Source organism: Quercus robur, chromosome 2, assembly GCF_932294415.1.
Source record: "Quercus robur chromosome 2, dhQueRobu3.1, whole genome shotgun sequence".
Classification (NCBI taxonomy): domain Eukaryota; kingdom Viridiplantae; phylum Streptophyta; class Magnoliopsida; order Fagales; family Fagaceae; genus Quercus; species Quercus robur.
This window is the reverse complement of record NC_065535.1, coordinates 54,534,910-54,554,710: the sequence shown is the minus strand read 5'-3', so window position 1 is coordinate 54,554,710 and position 19,801 is coordinate 54,534,910. Positions and strand designations below refer to the sequence as shown.

The window sequence follows — 19,801 nt, the reverse complement described above, 5'->3', positions numbered from 1 at the left end:
TGTGGCTGAAAGACAATTCTATTGAGGCGGTAGTGCAAGATTCATAGGGAAACCAAACTGTTACTGATTCGATTTGGAGGTTTAATGACAAAATTCAGGCCTACCAAGACAACCTAAAGGTGTGGAATAAAAACACGTTTGACCATGTTCGGAATTCTTTAACTAAAAGACTTAAGGAGCTGAAGGTTGCTGAGGAGAATGGGTGCTATAGAACCAATCCAAAGATGATATATAAGCTGAGGGGGAATATTCAAAGTCTCAAAAACAGGGAGGAGAGCATGTGGAAACAGAGGTCTCGCAATGCCTGGCTCAAGGAAGGAGACAATAAAACCAGGTTCTTCCACTGTTGTGTCACCCAACAGAATCACCGTAATTTTATTGAGGGCTTGGAAGACGAGTCAGGGGTGTGGGTGGATGAGGAAACTCGGATGGGTAGTGTGCTTGAGCAGTATTTCAACTCCATCTTTACATCCTCTAACCCAGCAAGTTTTGAGGAGATTTTAAATGGCATCCAACCAACCGTGACTGAGGAAGCAACAAGTTTCTTAGCCCGAGACTTTCAAGCAATGGAGGTCTAGCTTGTACTCAAACAAATGGCATCACTTACTGCTCCAGGGCCCAACGATATGTCTCCCATTTTTTATAAGTCTTTCTGGCATATTGTGGGTGATGACCTGGGATGCACGGACGCGGCATCCAGCCCAGCGCACCCGCGTCCGACGCGGCGGGACGCGACGACGCGGGAGGGACGCCGCAGACCGCACATCCGTGCCGCGTCCCACCACGTGGCAGCCCCGAATCGGGCCGATGCGGCTGAAATCAGCGCTGACGCGGCTGAAATCGACGCCAACGCGGCCCAAATCGGGCCGACTCGGTCCGTATCGGCCATATCGGTTAATATCGGCCGGCGACCGATACGGCAGAAACAGGCCGGAATCGACCGAAACAGGCCGAAATCGGCCGTGAAAATCGCCGGAGAGGCCGAAATTTCGGCCTCAGATGCGTTTCTTGCCTTATTCTTTCTTTGTTTTGTGAATCAAGTATATTAATGTGTTTTTTAAGAATATTTTAATAGTAAAAATATATAGAAAATATAAATAAAAATATTTTTAATAATTTTTTAATCGCCGAGTCCCGCAGCACCCGCACCCTACTTTTTCAAAAATTGCCGAGTCCCACACCCGCACTCGCACCCGCACCCGAGTCCCGAAACGCACCCGTGCTTCATAGGTGATGACGTAACTGTAGTTGTCCTTAAGGCCCTTAACACTGGTGTTATTCATGAATCCCTTAATAGCTCTTTTATTACATTGATCCCAAAAATCAAACATCCAAAAAAGGTTTCTGATTTTCAGCCAATAAGCTTGTGTAATGTCATTTATAAACTCATTTCTAAAGTTGTGGTGAATCGGCTGAAAAATTCCTAGTTCAAGCTATTCCTGAATCCCAAAGTGCTTTCTTGTCGAAAAGACTAATTTTTTATAATATCCGTGTGGCATTTGAAACATTGTATTATCTTAAAAGAAAGACCCAAGGGAAGTTGGGATATATGGCACTCAAACTGGACATGAGCAAAGCTTATGACTGGATGGAATGGGTTTTCTTGGAAAAAATCATGCAGCATTTGGGACTCGGGGAAAAGATGGTAAGTATTATTATGTCTTGTTTAAGATCTATCTCTTACTCTGTGCTTTTTAATGGACAACCTGTAGGAAACATCAAACCAAGTAGGGGATTGCGACAGGGGGACCCACTATCTCCGTATTTATTTCTCATGTGTACAATGGGACTCCAAAATTTGATTCACAAAGCTGAAGTTGAAGGACTCATTCAAGGTGTAGCAATTTGCAGAAACGGCCCAAGGATTTCACATTTATTTTTTGCAGATGATAGTGTGCTATTTTGTCGAGCAAAGGAGGATGAATGTCAAAAAATCCTTGATATCCTAGCTGTTTATGAGAGAGAGTCAGTGCAGAAAATTAATCGTGACAAGAAAAATATTTTTTTTAGTTCCAATACCCTTCATGAAACCCAGGTTCGGATCCAACAACTTCTGGCTGTTCCAACTATCAGACAATGTGAAAAATATTTGGGTCTTCCCGCTCTTGTAGGCCAAGCAAAGAAGCAAAGCTTCATTTATTTGAAGGAAAGGGTGTGGAAAAACTCCAAGGGTGGAAGGAAAAGTTTTTATTCCAAGCTGGGAGGGAAGTCTTAATTAAATCGATATACGATAAGTTGTTTTAAGTTTCCAAAGGGGCTTATAACAGAGTTGGAGGTCTTAATACGTAAGTTTTGGTAGGGATATAGTGGTAATAATAGGAAGGTTCATTGGGTGAAGTCGGAGAAATTATTTAAGGCCAAAGAAGTAGGTGGTTTGCGCTTTAAAGAAATTGAGAAGTTCAATGATGCACTACTAGCTAAGCAAGTTTGGCGTATGATTAATAATCCAGACTCCTTGTGTCATCATGTATTCAAGGCTATATTTTTCCCGGACTGCTTTATTTTAGAGGCTAAAGACTCAATTGTTGGGTCTTATGCGTGGAAAAGCATCCTTAATGCAAGAGATGTGATCCGAAAAGGGCTGGTTTGGCGTATTGGAAATGGTGAATCAGTGCAAATTAAAAGGGATAAGTGGCTGCCTGCATAGTCGAGCAAGTCTGTCATCTCCCCGATCCCTCAGATGGCAATTGATTCTGAAAGTTCAACTAGTGTGTAAAACACTAATGAATGTTTAGACCTCCAATATTAACAATACCAACACAAGCTTATACACAAATAATATATGTGCGGAATGATGTATATAAGCTATAACCAAATAGGCAAAACACTCTAAACCATAATTAATCACAAACACAGTAGCAATTAAAATGTAAAGAGTAAGGGAAGAGAGATGCAAACATAAAGATAACATCGACACATGTTATTGAAGAGGAAACCTAAGAACTCGACAAAAAACCTCTCCATCGCTCTCTAAGCGGTCAAATGATCCACTAAAGAATACAGTTGGGATACATGAATAGCAAAAGACCCTCCAAGCCGAATCTACCCAATGCACCTAAGCCCTCCAAACTTCTTGCTCCAACAGGGTTACGCTTAACCTTGTCTTCTTTAGCTTCCCGAATCCCATAATAAGCCCATTGCACTAACCAAGTAAATTAGTCATCTCTAATCTGTTTCCCAAGTACCAAAATACCTCTTCACTAATATGGGTATGATGAGATAAGGATTTGGCAAAATGTACCTCTCAAGGATATGTCAATGGAAAGGGTGAGAGTAGAGGAATTTAGAGAATCAAATGATGAAAATTGTGGATGAGTCAATCTTGTTTTTCTCTATGGTTTCTCTCTTAAAATTCTCTCTAAAAGCTCTCTACATTTTGTGGGTATAAGGGTATTTATAGTAGTGTATGTGAGGAATGTGAAAAGTTAGTTTTTAAACAGGGCATTCTAGTGACTCGGCCTCATGACTGGAACGAGTCGCGAGCTAACTACCTGGCTAAACTATATATTTTTGTCCTATAGTGCTCCAGCTGTCGTGATCCTTCAATTCCCTGCATGCTTCACACGTGTGCCACTTTGGCAACTTGCCAGTCGCGAGTCAGTCGCGAGATCTAGTCGCGAAACTCCTTTGATTTGCACACATCTTGAGTTTTCTTCACACTCTCTTACACACAACCCTTACATGATTCCCACCTAAATACAAGGTATCTAATTGCTAAAATACAAGAAAATTTGGCACGGAATAAAGCCAACACATGATTGAATAAATTCAACCTTACAGATTCTAAGGTCAGTGAGCTCATAGACCATGATTGTGTAGTGTGGAAAGCTGATTTGGTGCAACAAATTTTCTACCTCATGAAGCTTCGTCAATCTTAGGCATTCCACTAAGTGAAAGGCTCTCCCCTGACCACATCATTTGGGCTTATACACCTTCGGGTATGTTCACTACTAGTGGCACTTATAAATTGCTTGTATCTTGCGATTCGGCTTCTAGTGCAGGTACTTCAAATCCGAAAGCTCAGAGGCATTTTTGGAAAAGCATTTGGCATTTTCGAGCTCCAAATAAAATTAAGCATTTCATTTGGAAAGTTTGCAATAATGCTTTACCAACCATGGCAAACCTCCATCGACGTCACATTGTCACAACAGCAACTTGTGAAGGCTGCAAAGAATTACCCAAGGATCCTCTTTTAAAGTTGTGATTTACAACTATGTTTTATGTTGGCTTTATTCCATGACAAAAAGTGTTGTAATTATTTTAATTTTGTTCCTTGTATTTTGTGGGATTTTATTGTATTGGGTTTAGTATAAAGTTGGTGAAGAATCGAGTATGAAATGAAAATCAGTGCATTTCACAACTAGCTCGTGAGAAGTTCACGAAAAGGGTTCCTGCGAAAAGGGCATGTGAGAAGAACATGACTGGAAGTTGAAGAGTTATGCCAGACTATCAATTTCGCAAGTATTTCGCTGATAAGGCCTTCCCGCGAGATACCCATGAGACTCTCTGCCTAGAGGAATTTTAAGTGTGACTTTCTTACTCTTCACCTATACTATATATACCCTCATTACCCACAAAAGTGTAAGAAGGCCATTCAGAGAGAAAAACCCTGGATAGGTTTTCTATAACAAACATACCCATCTTTTAGAGAGGGAGCTACTCATCCTTAGTGAGAAATCATTGTAGCCTCTTCTCCTTCCCTCTCCCATTATCATACCTTGAGAGGAAATTTATACCCAAACACAACCCACACCTTTTCAGAGTGTAGAGAGTGTTTTGGAGGTTGGGAAGCTTTGGGGATTTTCCAAAAGAAGCCGGTGAGGTTTGGTGGATGCAATTGGGCATATTGTGGGATCTGAAAAACTAGACAAGACACGGTTTCGAGAAGTCTTGTTGAAGTAAGAGCTTGGAGGGCTTAGGTACATTGGGTAAATTAGGCTTGGAGGGTCTCTTGTTATTCGTGTACCCTAACTTATTGTCTAGTGGATCAATTTACCGCTTGGAGCATGGCGGAGAGGTTTTTCGCCGAGTTCTTCGGTTTCCTCTTCGATAACACATTGCCATGTTATCTTGTGTTTGCATCTCTCTTCCCTTACTCTTGTGCTTTACTTTTATTGTTTGTTGTTCATGTTTATGCACTAAAGTAGTATCGGTTGATTGCATTTCATTTACTCTTGTTTCCGCACTTAGATAAGTTAGAGTAAAAGCAATCTAGCCGTAATCTTTTAATTTGGGGTCCAAACAACTCGTGTTTTTAACACATTTTCGAGCTTTCACCTCTGCATGCTCTCTGGCATTGCAAAGAATATCATGTGTATGGCGCTCACTGGACTGGTTCAACCAAGATGTATCATCCCAGCTTGTGTCCTTCAGCGATCTCCTCTCCATGTTCATGCAATCTCGGGATGATTTCAGACTGGAGCTCTTCTCAATCATAGCCTAGCTCTTGTGGAACAGACAAAATGCTAGTCACTTTGGGCGGCCTGTTCATCCTCTCTCCAATTTGTGCAGTATGGCAGGCAACCTTCTCCAACAATACCTTGTAGACCAGAATGAGGTCCCAGCGCCCCCAGGTCCAGCCATTATGCAGCAGTGGCGACCCCCTGACCATGATATTTATAAGGTTAACTTCAATGCGGCTACCTTCAGCTCATCTAATTCAGCAGGCATTAGAGTGATTGTGCGTGACTATGTTGGGGAAGCAATAGGAGCTCTTTCAATGACTATCCCTCTGCCTCAATCAGTAGCAGATGTGAAGGCTCAAGCTCGCTGTCGAGCTGTGCAATTCGTAGCAGAGATTGGCCTGTCTCGAGTGGTGTTTGAAGGTGACTCAGTTGTGATCATCAATGTGCTTAACAAAGCCACTGGCGATCTGGCTAGTTATGGAACTATTTTAGAGGACATTCGTGCACTAGTTTTGGGTTTTCAGTTGGTAGAATTTCATCATGTACCACGTAATTTGTAACTCAATCGCTGATGCTCTAGCAAAGAAAGTGAACTTAGTGTCAAGTCTACAGGTCTGGTTGGAAGACATTCCCTCAGACATTGTCCCTCTTGTTTTACGGAGTGTCCATTAATTTTTCTGATTTGAATAAATTCCCAAGCTTCAAGGTCTGGTTTGTCCAAAAAAAAAAAAAAAAACATTTTATAATAAAAAATAAAATTGAGAAAAATAAAGTTATGTTTCTATAACTATTAGACCAATTACTTTTTTTAAGAGTATCATTGGACTAATTCAAATAATTCAAATATTGGGGGGGGGGGGGACAACTTTTATTTTTGTAAGCTAAATTTTGAAAGTATTAAAATAATTATATATATAAAGGGAAATTTCAAAATTTTGGGGACCGTGTTCCTTAACCCTTGTACATATGTGTGTGTGAAATTGTTAGTTATAATATTTAACAAATTTGTCACATTAGTAAAATTGTCACCTCATTTCTCTCAGTCTTTTTTTTTTTTTTTTTTTTTTTGATAATCAAAAGGGGGGGCGAGGGCGACCATATGTGACTTATCCACTAAGACATGACTTAATAAGGGCACCCCCATACTAGGGAATGTTGGATTAAGCCATAGCTACTGTGACCGGGGTGCCACAGACCTCATCCTAGCACCCCAAGAGAGCCAGCAGATGAGGCGCAATGCAAGCTAGGAGCCCACCCCCCACATGGTACCCGTCACAACTCGAACAAGGGACCTTGTGCTTGCATGCGGGATCTCACCCACTAGGCCAGCCCTCCTGGGGCTCATTTCTCTCTGTCGGACAATAAAACTAATGAAAGAAGATAGAGGGAAACAATTTATTTTAATCATTTTTATCCTTATAAGATTGGAAGGGATTTTAATGCGACTTTGTTTTTTAAATACTATCATAGATTTGGCTATGAAATGCCACGTATAAACTCAAAATGATGGTGTAAATTCAATAAAACTTTTGGAGCATTCCTCAGGAAAGAAAAATTGTGTGGAGCCATGTATAAGCTAAGGCTCTATGCAAAAGTATATACGTAGAAGTTGGTCCATATTCTCATCTCAACAGCTATAGTCATTCCAATAGACCACAATAAATAACAAGAGTAGAGTGTAGACAAATTATAAAACGAATTCAGTACAGGAACTGTCTGTACATTGGAAACATAAAGATAGACTTTAAACTGTCATAAACACCACCTCTAGTCCTTTTATTTCATAAATCTCCACACATCCAATTAATTTGGACAATAATAATAAGGAAAAACACTGGATCGATAATAGTAAGAAAAACTATATAAAGACTATTATACCAGGGGCGGTGTTTGTTTTACACAGTAGTATGTTTTATACACACGTACATTGTAAAACAAGTTTTTTTTTTGCCTTATATGATTATTCCTATTCTGCATTGAGAACCTCCCAAAGGTCCATATCAAGAGATAAGTCACCCCAATAATTCAGGACATCCTCATCTAGAGTGTCCCCCACAACTTTTGCCTCTGGTACCATTTCCTCCGCCCAAAAGGTTTCTTTGGGCACTTCATTCAACCTGCCACATTGCGTACATGTGGCTCTCTCATCAAGTTCCCCGCAATTTGACAAGCTTTCCCACCAGTTAATCCTACTCTCCGATTGCATTGGTGTTTGAGATATGTCTCTGATATCTTCCTTTTTTTGAAAGCTTCCTACAATTGCAGGTTTCCCACTTAACCAAGTTAAGTTTTTGGAGAAGGTCCAAGGTTGTGGCTTTATTACGTTCACTTTCACCATATCTTGGGGCTTTTCTTTCAGCTTGGTGATGTGTGAACTTCCCTTTTTGAGGAGGTGTGTATTCCAATAGTTTTTCACATCATTAGCTGTTCTTCCCGGAAGTCTACCTGCAATAAGTGACCATCTATAGAAAAAAAGAAAAAAAGAAAAGTTCAAATAATTATTGATTAACTTGTAATCTGTTTACTAAAGAAGACCATGTTATCATGCATAAACAATAAGGGAAAAAATTAGTGGCAAATGACTTTAGGTTTTTAGCGAGGAAGGAGCTGTATTTAAACTAGAATCTCTATACTTTTTTTTTTTTTTTTTTTTTTTGAGAATCATATTCTTCAGTTTACTAAGACAATTGTAATGAATTCCTACTAATAATTACCATAATTATCAAATTTTATATTTAAACTAAAAATAAAAGAGAGTGAAAAATTATATTTTATTAAACAAGACTCCTAATGGGTTGTCTGTGAAGTGCGGCATCACAAAACGACTAACAACCTTGTGGCCTGTGGGGTGAAACAAGTGTTGGACTTTGTTGGAGTGTTAGCAATTTTGCTGTTAGTGAGTCTAGTACGAGAGAAGATCCAATGCATATTTGATGTTTTTTAGTTAGTAACAAGCTAAAGAAAAAGAGATCTCAACTCCAAGAAAATAACTAAGCATATATACCAAGATCCTGTCTTAAAATTGCAGACTGGGAAATTGCTTGAGTTTCAAGATACCGTCTAACTGTCTAAGTCATCTTCAGTGATAATCATTTCGTCAACATAGTGTCATGGTTAGTGCAAAGAATGAAAAGGATAAAATAATAGGAACTGGTAGAATACCAAGGCAAGAAATTGTGGAGTTGAACTTAGCAAACCAAGTCCAAGAAGTCTACCTGAGGCCGTATAAGCTCGACAAAGATGATAGATCTCATGGTGTGGATGTAAAAGTTTAGGAAGAGGCTACATATAGACCTATTTACTTAAATAACCATTGAGGAAGTCATTCTTTATATCCATTTGAAAGAATAGCCAATGTCGAAAGGTAACAACTTCGATTAGTGTGTGCACACAGAGGAGATGAGAAACAAGAGCAAATGTCTATTCATAATCCTATTTTTCTATATGAACCATTTAACTGGAATGTATAGCTAAAAAATCCATCAAAATGAGTCTTCATTTTTTCTTATGCCTATTGACGTCCAATAGCAGATTTCCCTAGAGCTACATCAACCAAACAATATGTATGAGTCTTTCCAAGTGCATTGAACTCCTTTTTCATTGCTTGTGGTTATGATTAATTTGGAGAAGGTAATCTATTTATTGTGTGAACATCAATGCGTATCAAACCGCCTTCAAGTTAAATGTCAAGGACATGAGGATTAAGAAGGATACCAGATTGTTCGAGGCCATTAAGGGAGGCATCTTTCTTATATTAACCGTTTTAGCTATATAATGATAAATGTCAAGGAACTCATAGGACTATTAATTAAAAAAAAAATATTCATGTATGGAGAGAGAATTTTATTTATTTATTTTCTAGCAAGGGAATAAGTCAAGATCAAATGGCAAAATAACATGATCCCCTACGGTAGTTTTGTTGTTCTTCGGCCTATTTTAATATTTTTTGAGTTAACTTTTGTTGTTATTTGGAATATTTTATAGTTCAAGGGGCCAAGTTTAATTTTTTAAGGCTCAAATTCTAAATCAGCCTTAAATTTAGAAGTTTTTTTTTTTTTTTTTTTTTTTTTTTTTTTTTTTTTCTAAACCTTAGGAGGTCCAAGGCCCCCTTGGACCAATACTTGGCTCTGTCCCCCATCTCTAAGATAAGAAAAAACATTACAATTAAATGTAACAAACATCATCACCAACCAGAGAAATCCAAATTAAATGCAAACATTACATTTCATTGCTAGCGAGACTTGCCTGTTACCTAGCAGCTTATGAAGCCTGAGCATAAGATCAACTTCGTCTGCGGCGAAGTTTCCTCTCTTGATATTTGGCTTCAGGTAGTTCAACCACCTCAGTCTGCAGCTTTTCCTACATCTATTTAAGCCTGCAAAATGCATGAAACATATTTATTGAAAAAATAAGAAGCTCCGCCAATACTGCATTATTTATTTAAAACATAGCTTAGTTTTTCTTTAAATTACTCAAGAAGAGATCTTTTTTAATCATGATTTTCGCAACAACTCTGATATAGCATATTGTGAGTTGCTGCTTCTTATCATTTTTACATAAACCACCACAATAAACCACATTAATCTTATAATAAAAGTTGTGTTCACAGATTTTCTCAGAAACTAAAAAAAAAGACACAGGAGACATAAACAAAGGAACTTGGTTTGCCAAAGAAAAAAGAGAAATCAATCTCACTCACTCTAGATTCTAAAATAATACCTGCACTGACAGGAACCAGGTGCCATTTTCCTTCACCGTACTTCTGAATGCACTGCTTAAGTAGAATATCTTCCTCCTCAGTCCATGCACCTTTTCTCACACCAAAAGAGCCCTCCATGTTAAACGTTTCCTCCCAACTGGAGGTATAAAAGGCACGTTTGTAAAGTGACACTCTTCTTTTAGTAAAAAGCGTAATTAAGTTCACGTGGGTTACACTTTTGCTTTTCTGGTATACGCTTTTCTCTGGTCAGTTATTTACCCCTTTATAGACAGCACAGTTAGAAGGGTTCCTATAGACATGACAAAATGGGTCAGAATTTTCTGACCCGACCTGAAAAATACCCGATCTGAACTCGATTTTTTGATCCGAAACAAAAACGGGTTGACCCGTGACCTGATACGTGTTTTTTGCAGGTCAACCCGACCCAACCCGCAACCTGATCCGAACCCGAACCATTTTTTTAAAACTTTTTTTTTTTGGTAAAAAAAATAGTGAAATTAAGAAAATATTGGTTTAATTGTTTATTGTGAGCTTTAAGGAAACAATGAATACATTTACATAACTGCATGCAAATTAATTGAAAAATAAATGGTTGAGCATTCTGTAATGAGTAAAGATTTTTAGATATCAAATAGTAAAGTACATGCCAAGATAATTTGGTTACAGTAAAGTTAAAAACAGATTTAAAATTGTAGATATGTGTGAGACACATTCACAAGTGTGAAAATAGTAAAGCCAAAGTATCAAATTAGCATAAATTATGAATGCTTAGATCTATTTTTTAACAATTTATGTTCAAAATAAACGGCTTTTCAAAATAAATTATGATATTTCCTAGAGTGTGTGCTGCTTAACAATGATATGATCTTCATAAAAGAGACTAGGTATAAATAAGTAAGCAATCAAACTTTAATGTATATCTCAAATTGAAATAGAGTGTCAACCACAATTGATAATAGATTATAAAATTAATTTTTAAAATTGTAACTTTCTTATATGTTTTTATTCTTTATCCAATAAGTCATTTATAATTTTTTTTTTTTTTTTTGGAATGTTGATATTGTGTAAAAATAAAACTTGTATATTTGTTTTACTTATCTTTGTGTTGTTTGGTTTTAGATAGCAATGTTAGGATTTGTATAATTTTAAAATTATTGAAGAAGTATTAATAAATTTAACTGAGTTTATTCTTGATATAAGTAGTGAATTCAAAATAATACATTTTACATCAAGTAATATGTTGCATAACTATCCAAATGGCAAATACATATTATTTTCTTTATAAAAAAATAAAAATAAAAATAAAAAATAAAAAATTTCATGTGAAAAATACGGGTCAACCCGACCCAACCCGACCCGACCCGCAACCCGACTGACCCGAACCCGTCCTCAACCTGCTTAAAATGACCCGTTTGTGACCCGTGACCCGTTTGACCCGTGACCCGATTGACCTGACCCGAACCCGACCCGACCCGCCAGTTTTGCCATGTCTACCTATACTATACATTTAAAATTTTTATTGTCGTTGACGTGCGTCCCCGATATTCACAACTTTCATATGTGTTCCAGGCTTTGCCACAAGGTGAGTCGTGGGGGTAGTTGTGGTGCGATATGCTATGTGGTTGGAAACTCAGGTTAAACACTATAAGTACGTTTGGTACACTGAATGTGAATTACAATAGGAATGGTAATCTTTATTATCAGGAATAAAATGTGTTGTAATGAAATAACTAAACCTATTCATTAGTTTGGTTGTGAGTTGTAACATTAGAATAAAACTTATGATCTATTTTAGAAAATATCTCATTCTTACAATTATATTTCCTAGAAAATAATATATTTTAAATTTTAGAGAGATGAGTTATTTTTTGATGATTTTTTTATTTCCATAATTGTTAGGTGGATATGGAAAGTTTATTTATTTGGAAATATATTAATGTTAAAAATTATTATATCTACTAAGGAATAGCTATTACAACCCTTTTAGAGAGGAATAGTCCTCATTTTAAAGAATTCTTATTCATAAGGAATGACTATTCCCTGTAATAAAAATATAATCAAACTATTGAATAGCTAAACCATAAGAATAACTGTTATATTACAGTGCTTATTACAGTCTAACCCACGTGAACTTTTCTTTTTATTTCTTATTTATATCTTCTTAATTTAAGGTTACTATTAATTCTATACCTCAACTATTAAAACTTTTTATTTATGGTAGACTCTCAAATATGGAATCCGTTTAATTTTTATACTCTTAAAACTTGTTGTAAGCCTGAAATTGTTATTTTAACTTCTTCTTTTTAAGTACATATATTAATTAGTTCTTGTTTGTTAATCTATCAACTATTTTTTTGAGAAGAAAAATCTATCAACTTAATATTTAGAGACTTATTATTTATAGGACAAAATTTAGCTACAAAATTTATTATAATATAAGGCTATAACCTTATTCAATATTTTTTTATTAGAGGTGAATTTTAACAAATCCACCATTGAATTACATTTTCTTCTTATATCCTTCATACTTGCAAAATTTCTAAAAAATTAAAAATCAATAGTTATGTTATTGATAAATTATTAAAATTGCAAGTTTTTGTAGTTTAAAATTATACATAAAATATAATTTTATAAATTATATAGTAAATGATATCCGATTGACACAAAATTTGATATGCATATTAAAAATGTAAAGAACATGTAATTCAACGGTTAGATTTTCAAAATATGTAGTAATATAATTAACATTGAGTAAGGTTGTAGTTTTAGACTACAACTAATTTTGTAGCTAAATTTTATCCTTCTTTATATATATAATTTAATAGTTAAGAGATCTACGATTTGAACTGTGAATGCCTAGGTTAAAAATGCCAAAAAAAAAAAAAAAAAAATCAATTTTCTTGCCATTTAGAGTGTTACTGTAGACACAGAATAACACATCCACCCTCTTCAACAAGTGAAATTATTGGTAACATTTAATGTAACTGTTAACGTACAGCATTGGAAAATGACTAGCATTATCTAACGGTCAAACCCTTCCAGACATAGAACTGATAGATGTCTACAAGAAAACTTAGACAACTAAGGACCATCGGCTGCCTATATTGCAAGTTGCAACCACAACCATGTACTGTAGAGGACTGCGGTGATTTTGTTGTGGAGATTCGAGACCATATGAGCACCCATGGAATTTAATTCCTTTTAGCCTAAAGATATGGCAATTCATGATTCTCTCTCTCTCTCTCTCTCTCTCTCTCTCTCTCTTGTCCCAAACCTAATACCCAGATTTGTGACCATGATCGGCATGTTAATATCAAGCCTAAACCTGGTATTAACAAGAACCAACTAAACTTTTTCCAAAACTTTTACAAAAGCTTCCCTCTTTCTTTTCATCTTTGTTCCTTTACTTAAAAGGTATAACTTTTTCACTTGACATTCAGAGCATCTACACTGTACTCAAAGAATAGCATAATTCACCAGTTACTCAAATTCTAAATTTCACAAAATACATCTCGTAATACTTCAAGGTATACAACTTTCTTTAGATCCTAAAATACACAATACTACAAAGCTAAACATCAAATTGCCAATTTGGGATCTATACTTTTAAAACTAAAACCAGCTCCTTCCAAAACTCGACTAAGACTCCCTCTGCTCCAAAATAAAACTTGTTGACTGAAAGAGTGGAAGGGGTAAGCTACATAGCTCAATAAAGATAAGATACATGAGAATTTAAAAAGAATGCATATAAATCAAATCATTTCATTCTATGAATATTCAATTAGGAGAACATCTTTTCATGCATAGTATTTTATACTATTCATAATAATAACTTATATGTTTTTCATAGGTAAATAATTGTTCTTCTTCTTATCAGAATAATATTACCAAAACCTTTCGGATTAAATTTCTTTCATTTCTTACAAAGTCACCAAATATAATATTGATTGTTTAAAATCATATACATAAATATATATATATATATATATATATATATATTCTCGTTACAAAATAATCATTTTAACTTAAATCAGATAATTGATAACTTTGTCTTAAACTAGAAACATCTTGACGAATAAGAAAATTTTTCTTTATAAACTTATTCTCATAAAATATTATAACTTTCATTGTCATAAAACTTAACATTTCACAAATAACAGATATCTGATAACTTTTTAACATAAACTTGTACTTTCACCAAAAGCTTTATCTTTACAGAACACTAAAACTGTTTCATCAAATTCTTTATCTTTTAAGCACAACAGAACTTCAGAAAACTTTTATCTTTAAAGAACAACTTTTGTTTTCATCAGAAACTTTTTTCTTTTCATGAGAGCTTTCAACTTTTCATAATACATATAAATAAAATCATTCTCTCATGATCAATAACATAATATAGTTATTCATAACATATTGGTTAGTCCATATCTGATAAGTCTATACTTATTTGGGAGGCTTCTAGCACCACTGTGCTAGGCATCCAGCATTCCCCCACAATGCCAGGTATTCCCGGGATCACATCATAATACATATCTTCAACCATGGGGGTAAGTTGGCATCCTCCACAAGTTGGACGTAACCAACAAGGACGGGTACAGCAGAGCCAGTCCCACTTTTAATGGCCAATCACATTTTCCATGGAAAGCCAGTAATTACACCCCTACTGGCAGAGTTCAGATCATCAGCGGACATGACCCAAAAATATTTCATACTTATATATCATATTGAAATTCATAGTTTGCATAACATTTCATAATAAAAGCATTTCCATTGTTTTCTTTAAACATCATGTTCATGGAATTAGTAATAGCATCAATATGCTTAAATCATATACATAAGGTTTCGAGAACTCACGAACATATCTTTGTTTGAAACATGATTATATGTCATATCTCTAATCAAAAACCTTTTAATGCATAGTATACTTTAAAATAACCTCATGACTTACCAAATACCCATATAACTTATCCCTTACTTGAAAGCAGAGGAACTGAGAGCCTAAAGTCGAACGAGCTTAGACTTAGGGCTGGTAACACCTAAACCAAATATCAAAACTTATTACTATCAATTATTCCTTATCACAAACTTACACATTCATCTCAAAACCTATATCTTAGAACCAACGAAATCCTAAACCCACCTCAACGAGGTTCCCACAAGCATATTATGCACACATCAACAAATGATGTACCAATCTAAAGAAAACCCTTCATTCTCATATTTATATCATGTCTCCAGATGAGCCACTTCATTTCAAAATGTGTTTGAGATTAGAGAAATAATGCATGCATAAATATAAAATCCTTTAAGCATGGTCATTGAACCATATACACTCATATGGCGGCATACAACACGTTGAACAAGACAACAACATGAAAAAGTAGTAGAAGGGTGTAGAACCCTTCCTTTGAGTACTAAATCTTGAACCAAGTTATAAAAAATTAATCTATGATATAGATATACCAAAAGATAAGCATATTAAATTATAGCTTAAAACATTCATCCTAACTTTAGAATTAAATCCTCAAAGTCAGAGTTAACAATTACTGTTTACTTCTCATTTCAGCAGCATATGTCTCATTTGTAAAATACAAATGGGTTTTCCATGCACATCCAAACATCATGAAATTTTATAGAGCAACTCCTCCGGATGTCTAGTAAATAGCATATGAGTCAAAGCATAAAACCATGATTTAATAAAAATCATAAAAGACAACATACTCAAATCTGTCCTGACAGACTTTCATGCAATTTAGAAATTAAACCATTATTTTTATATTGATCCAAATTTTGTGAGACCACTTCCATAACAACCACATGTGTCTTTGCTTTCATAGGAAATATCCCTAGCATCCAAATTCACTATATACAATTTAATACATAATTTACCATGTGTAAACACAGAATCTGTCACAGTGACAGCTTTGAAACATTTTCTTGTAAAATTATAAAATGATTGCAAATAGTCTTATTATCATATGAGAATTTTTATACACTCATTAGACATGTTAGAAAACACTTATATATAGTTATTTAACCATTTAGAGCAAAATTAAATACAACAAAAAAATCCCAGCAGTAACATCAAAAGTACTCATCCTAACTTTTTCTTACTTCCTTAATCATATATAATCATTAATTAGTAAAAACCCTAATCTACTTTCAAAAAATCACCAACATAGTTTCAAAACTTCTTAAAACAGCATATGTATATATAGACTTACAAATTCATGATTTCCTAATTTTACAAACTACAAATATCATTACTAAAAATTCCATGAATAAATTATGGATTCTAAGGTGAGAGTAGCTAGACCCTTACCAAGTTTCTAGTTCTTGAGGGGAAATAGAAGTAGAATCACTCTTGCATGAAAGGATTTCCCTTTCCTAGTTGCTGGACCCAAAAGTATGAGAGGTAGAGGGCTTGAGAGAGTATTTGAGTCTTCGATGGAAAATTAATAATTCAACTAATAAATCAAATTCAAAATCCTGAATTGCAAAAAGAATATTTGGATAAATTTAAGAAAAATTTGATACGAGATGAAATTGGTAAAAAACCAAAATCAACCATAAGTTTTGAAGAAACTTTGGAAAGATTTAATAAAAAGAAATCTAAAGAACTAACTGTTAACGATCTCCAAAATTAAATTCATATTGTTAAACAAGAGATAAATGAATTAAAACATGAATTTAAAAGCATGAAAAGTGATAACAATAATCTTAAACAAGAATTGACAATGTTAAAAATTGATAAGGATCTTAATAAATCCGGTAATGAACAAAATGAGCACAGTGATGGAGATGAATCCAGTCAACAGGCTCTTCTTTCTGATAAAGGTAATCCTGATACTTTCACTGATCCCTAACTTGTTTTTGTTAATAAATTACTTCCTCCTAAATTGTTTACAAAAGTTAAAATTGTTGTTTCTCATGATTATCATTTCACTGTTATTGCTATGATTGATTCTGGTGCGGATATGAACTGTATCCAAGAAGGATTAATTCCTTCAAAGTATTTTGAAAAATCTACTGAAAGATTGGTTTCTGCTAATGGTTCTCAAATGAAAATTAAGTATGAATTGACTAATGCTCATGTGTGCCATGATAATATTCGTTTCAAGATTCCTTTTGTTCTTGTCAAAAATATGACTGATAAAGTGATCCTTGGTTTGCCATTTATTAATGCTTTGTATCCCTTTCTTGTTGAACATGATGGAATTACTACTGATCTGTTTGGAAAGAAAGTAAAATTCAAATTTGCCTCAAAGTTTGAAATTGATATTGATAATTTGTCTTATAAGAAAGATTCTCCCATGAATGAACTTGTTCAAGAACTAGTGATGAATTCTTACCAATATTTCACTGATGATTTTAAAGGTAATTTTCATAACACCAAAATGTTAAATACTATCCATTATCCTAACATTATCAATGATTCTTTGCAGGAATCAGACAATGATGCGTGGATAAATACCACTAATAAGTGGGATAATAATAATAATATTCACATTTATACCACTAGCAAGTGGATTATTATGGAAAAGAAAAGTAAGGGAAAAGCTCCTGCACAGGACTATTCTCAAAACAAAGGGTTCCCAGCGAGACGACCTTTTAAAATGCATGAAGGCGCATCTTCTGGGGTAAAACCCAATGGATCAACATCCCTTCAAGGAGATGTCCCGGCAGAGTTGACATACTCTACTGGTGATATGTTAATTGCTTTACAAGAAATTTTGTCAAGAAATTTACAATTCCACAATGGAACCTGTTCAGAATTACCAAATTCTATTAAACTCATCCTTGATAGCCTTCAATTTGCTTTTATTGGAAATCACCATGATCTTTTCCAAAAAATTCTCAGAAACCTTGAAATCCATCTTGTTAACCTTATTGCTCAAAATGAAGCTTATGTGAGCCACCAAGTTAACCCCATTTCAGAAAATGATCTTGCTTCAAAAAATGACATTGTTTCAAAAAATGAGGCTTTTGAAAGCCATCCTATTAACCACCCAAATATCAAAGATGAACCCAATACTAGTCAACTCTTTGGCAAAGAGGACATCCATTCAATGGATAAAAAGACTATTATGGGCACTGATTATGCAAGAATGAGTCTTAAGACCCAATCCTTGTTGAAAAGTGCTATTGCTAACTTGCCAACAGACATACAATCTCGTATTCTGGAAAGCAAGGCTATGTTTAAGTCTTCTGACTTATGGTTCGAACATTTCAAGATACTTGTTACAACTGCTATTCCTGATCCTGCTAATTCAGATGATTTTAGTGACATTCTTCAACAAGTTGATTGGAAAGAACACTTTGGGAGTAGTTTCAGAGTGTACGAAAAGAAACACCCGTTTCCTGGCCTTCTAGTCAATTATGATGATGGTTCAGATGATGATAAGAGGAGTCCTGATTGGCTCTCCCAAATGTTTGAGTATGGCTTTATTAGGCTCATAAGACTAACAAGCCATGACCAAACCAGCCAGCTCCCACAAATCATTCAGACTGCTATTAAAAAATTTGAAAGTCCTTTTGTTTCGATCAGATGCTGGAGCACTTTGCCTCAATGGGAAAGAGATAACTGGATGAATGTCCAGCCCTCAAAACATCTCATTCTCATTAATGGATACACGCATCAAGGGCAATGGTATGAAGGAGACTCTTATTTATCCTTCAAAAATCCTTGGGCTCTCGCAGACTGCCGGAGTAATTATTTTAACAATCAAATTCGTGAGGTTGCTCAGAATTTATGGAAGAATTATCACTTTATGGGGAATTCAGACAGAATTTCTGTTTTTGGTCTGAAACCTTATGCTAATGCCATTCCTCATTTGCGGATAGCAAATCACTGTAATCCAAGAAGTTTTCTCACTCCAGGAAAAACTCCTGAGTTTGAGCCACTTCTATACTGTGGATTTTGTAACCAATATGTTCTCTATCATGAGCATGAATGTAATGATGATCCTCCATGGGAACTTTACGATGACTACTCATCAGATGCTACCTCCACTGATTAATGAGTTTATTCCTGAGGTTACTACTGTTACAAGACTGTTGCTACTGAGTTTATTCCTGAGGTTACTACTGTTACAAGACTGGTGCTACTTTATTTCTCCGGATTCTGCGGAAGATTTTGATTCCCCTATTTGTCTAGCCTGCACAACGGCCACTATTTGTCTAGCATACACAACGGCCAAAACAATATTCAAAATGTGTCTGAAAAGATGAAAAGTAATGAGAAGATGCGTCTAACAAAGGCTTCATTTATGCCAACAAAAATATCACATTGAAGTCTTTTAAGAAAAGAAGAAAGAATCTACGTACATGGTGGCTTTTGTTGGTTCCTTTCTTATTGGTTTCTTTTGTCACTAAAGGACACCAATAATAAGGCCTTGTCCCTATACTTATAGGCCTATTGCTGATATCTACGGAGGATACTCATAATCTTGTGGATTCCTCATAATCTTGGGTCAAAAAGAGAAGAAAAATTCCATTTTACTATTCAGTCACTATTCACCTGTCACTATTCATCTGTCACTATTCACTATTACTGTTCATCCGTTACTGTTCATGACACTGTTCACTCCGAATTTTGCCTATTTAAGGGGGGTTGTCCCTTATGTTTTAGGGGGCTTCTCAAGCAAAGTTTTAGTTCTGATTTCTCTTCCCTTAG

General features: G+C 35.3%; 1 protein-coding gene and 1 long non-coding RNA gene across 2 annotated transcripts; both read right to left on the bottom strand.

The window, feature by feature from the left end:
- Positions 1-7,054: 7,054 nt before the first annotated feature.
- Positions 7,055-10,382, bottom strand: LOC126714042 (transcription factor MYB114-like). The gene is made up of 3 exons (XM_050414029.1): positions 10,125-10,382; positions 9,651-9,780; positions 7,055-7,867 (listed from the first exon to the last, which is right to left on the bottom strand). Exons 1-3 carry the CDS (start codon positions 10,240-10,242, stop codon positions 7,372-7,374), a joined length of 744 nt encoding a protein of 247 aa, XP_050269986.1. The 5' UTR covers positions 10,243-10,382; the 3' UTR covers positions 7,055-7,371.
- A 4,436-nt stretch (positions 10,383-14,818) lies between these two features.
- LOC126714044 (uncharacterized) lies at positions 14,819-16,565 on the bottom strand. Its single transcript, XR_007651526.1, has 2 exons — positions 16,448-16,565; positions 14,819-15,161 (listed from the first exon to the last, which is right to left on the bottom strand). It is a non-coding gene; the product is annotated as an uncharacterized LOC126714044 (long non-coding RNA).
- Positions 16,566-19,801: the final 3,236 nt, after the last annotated feature.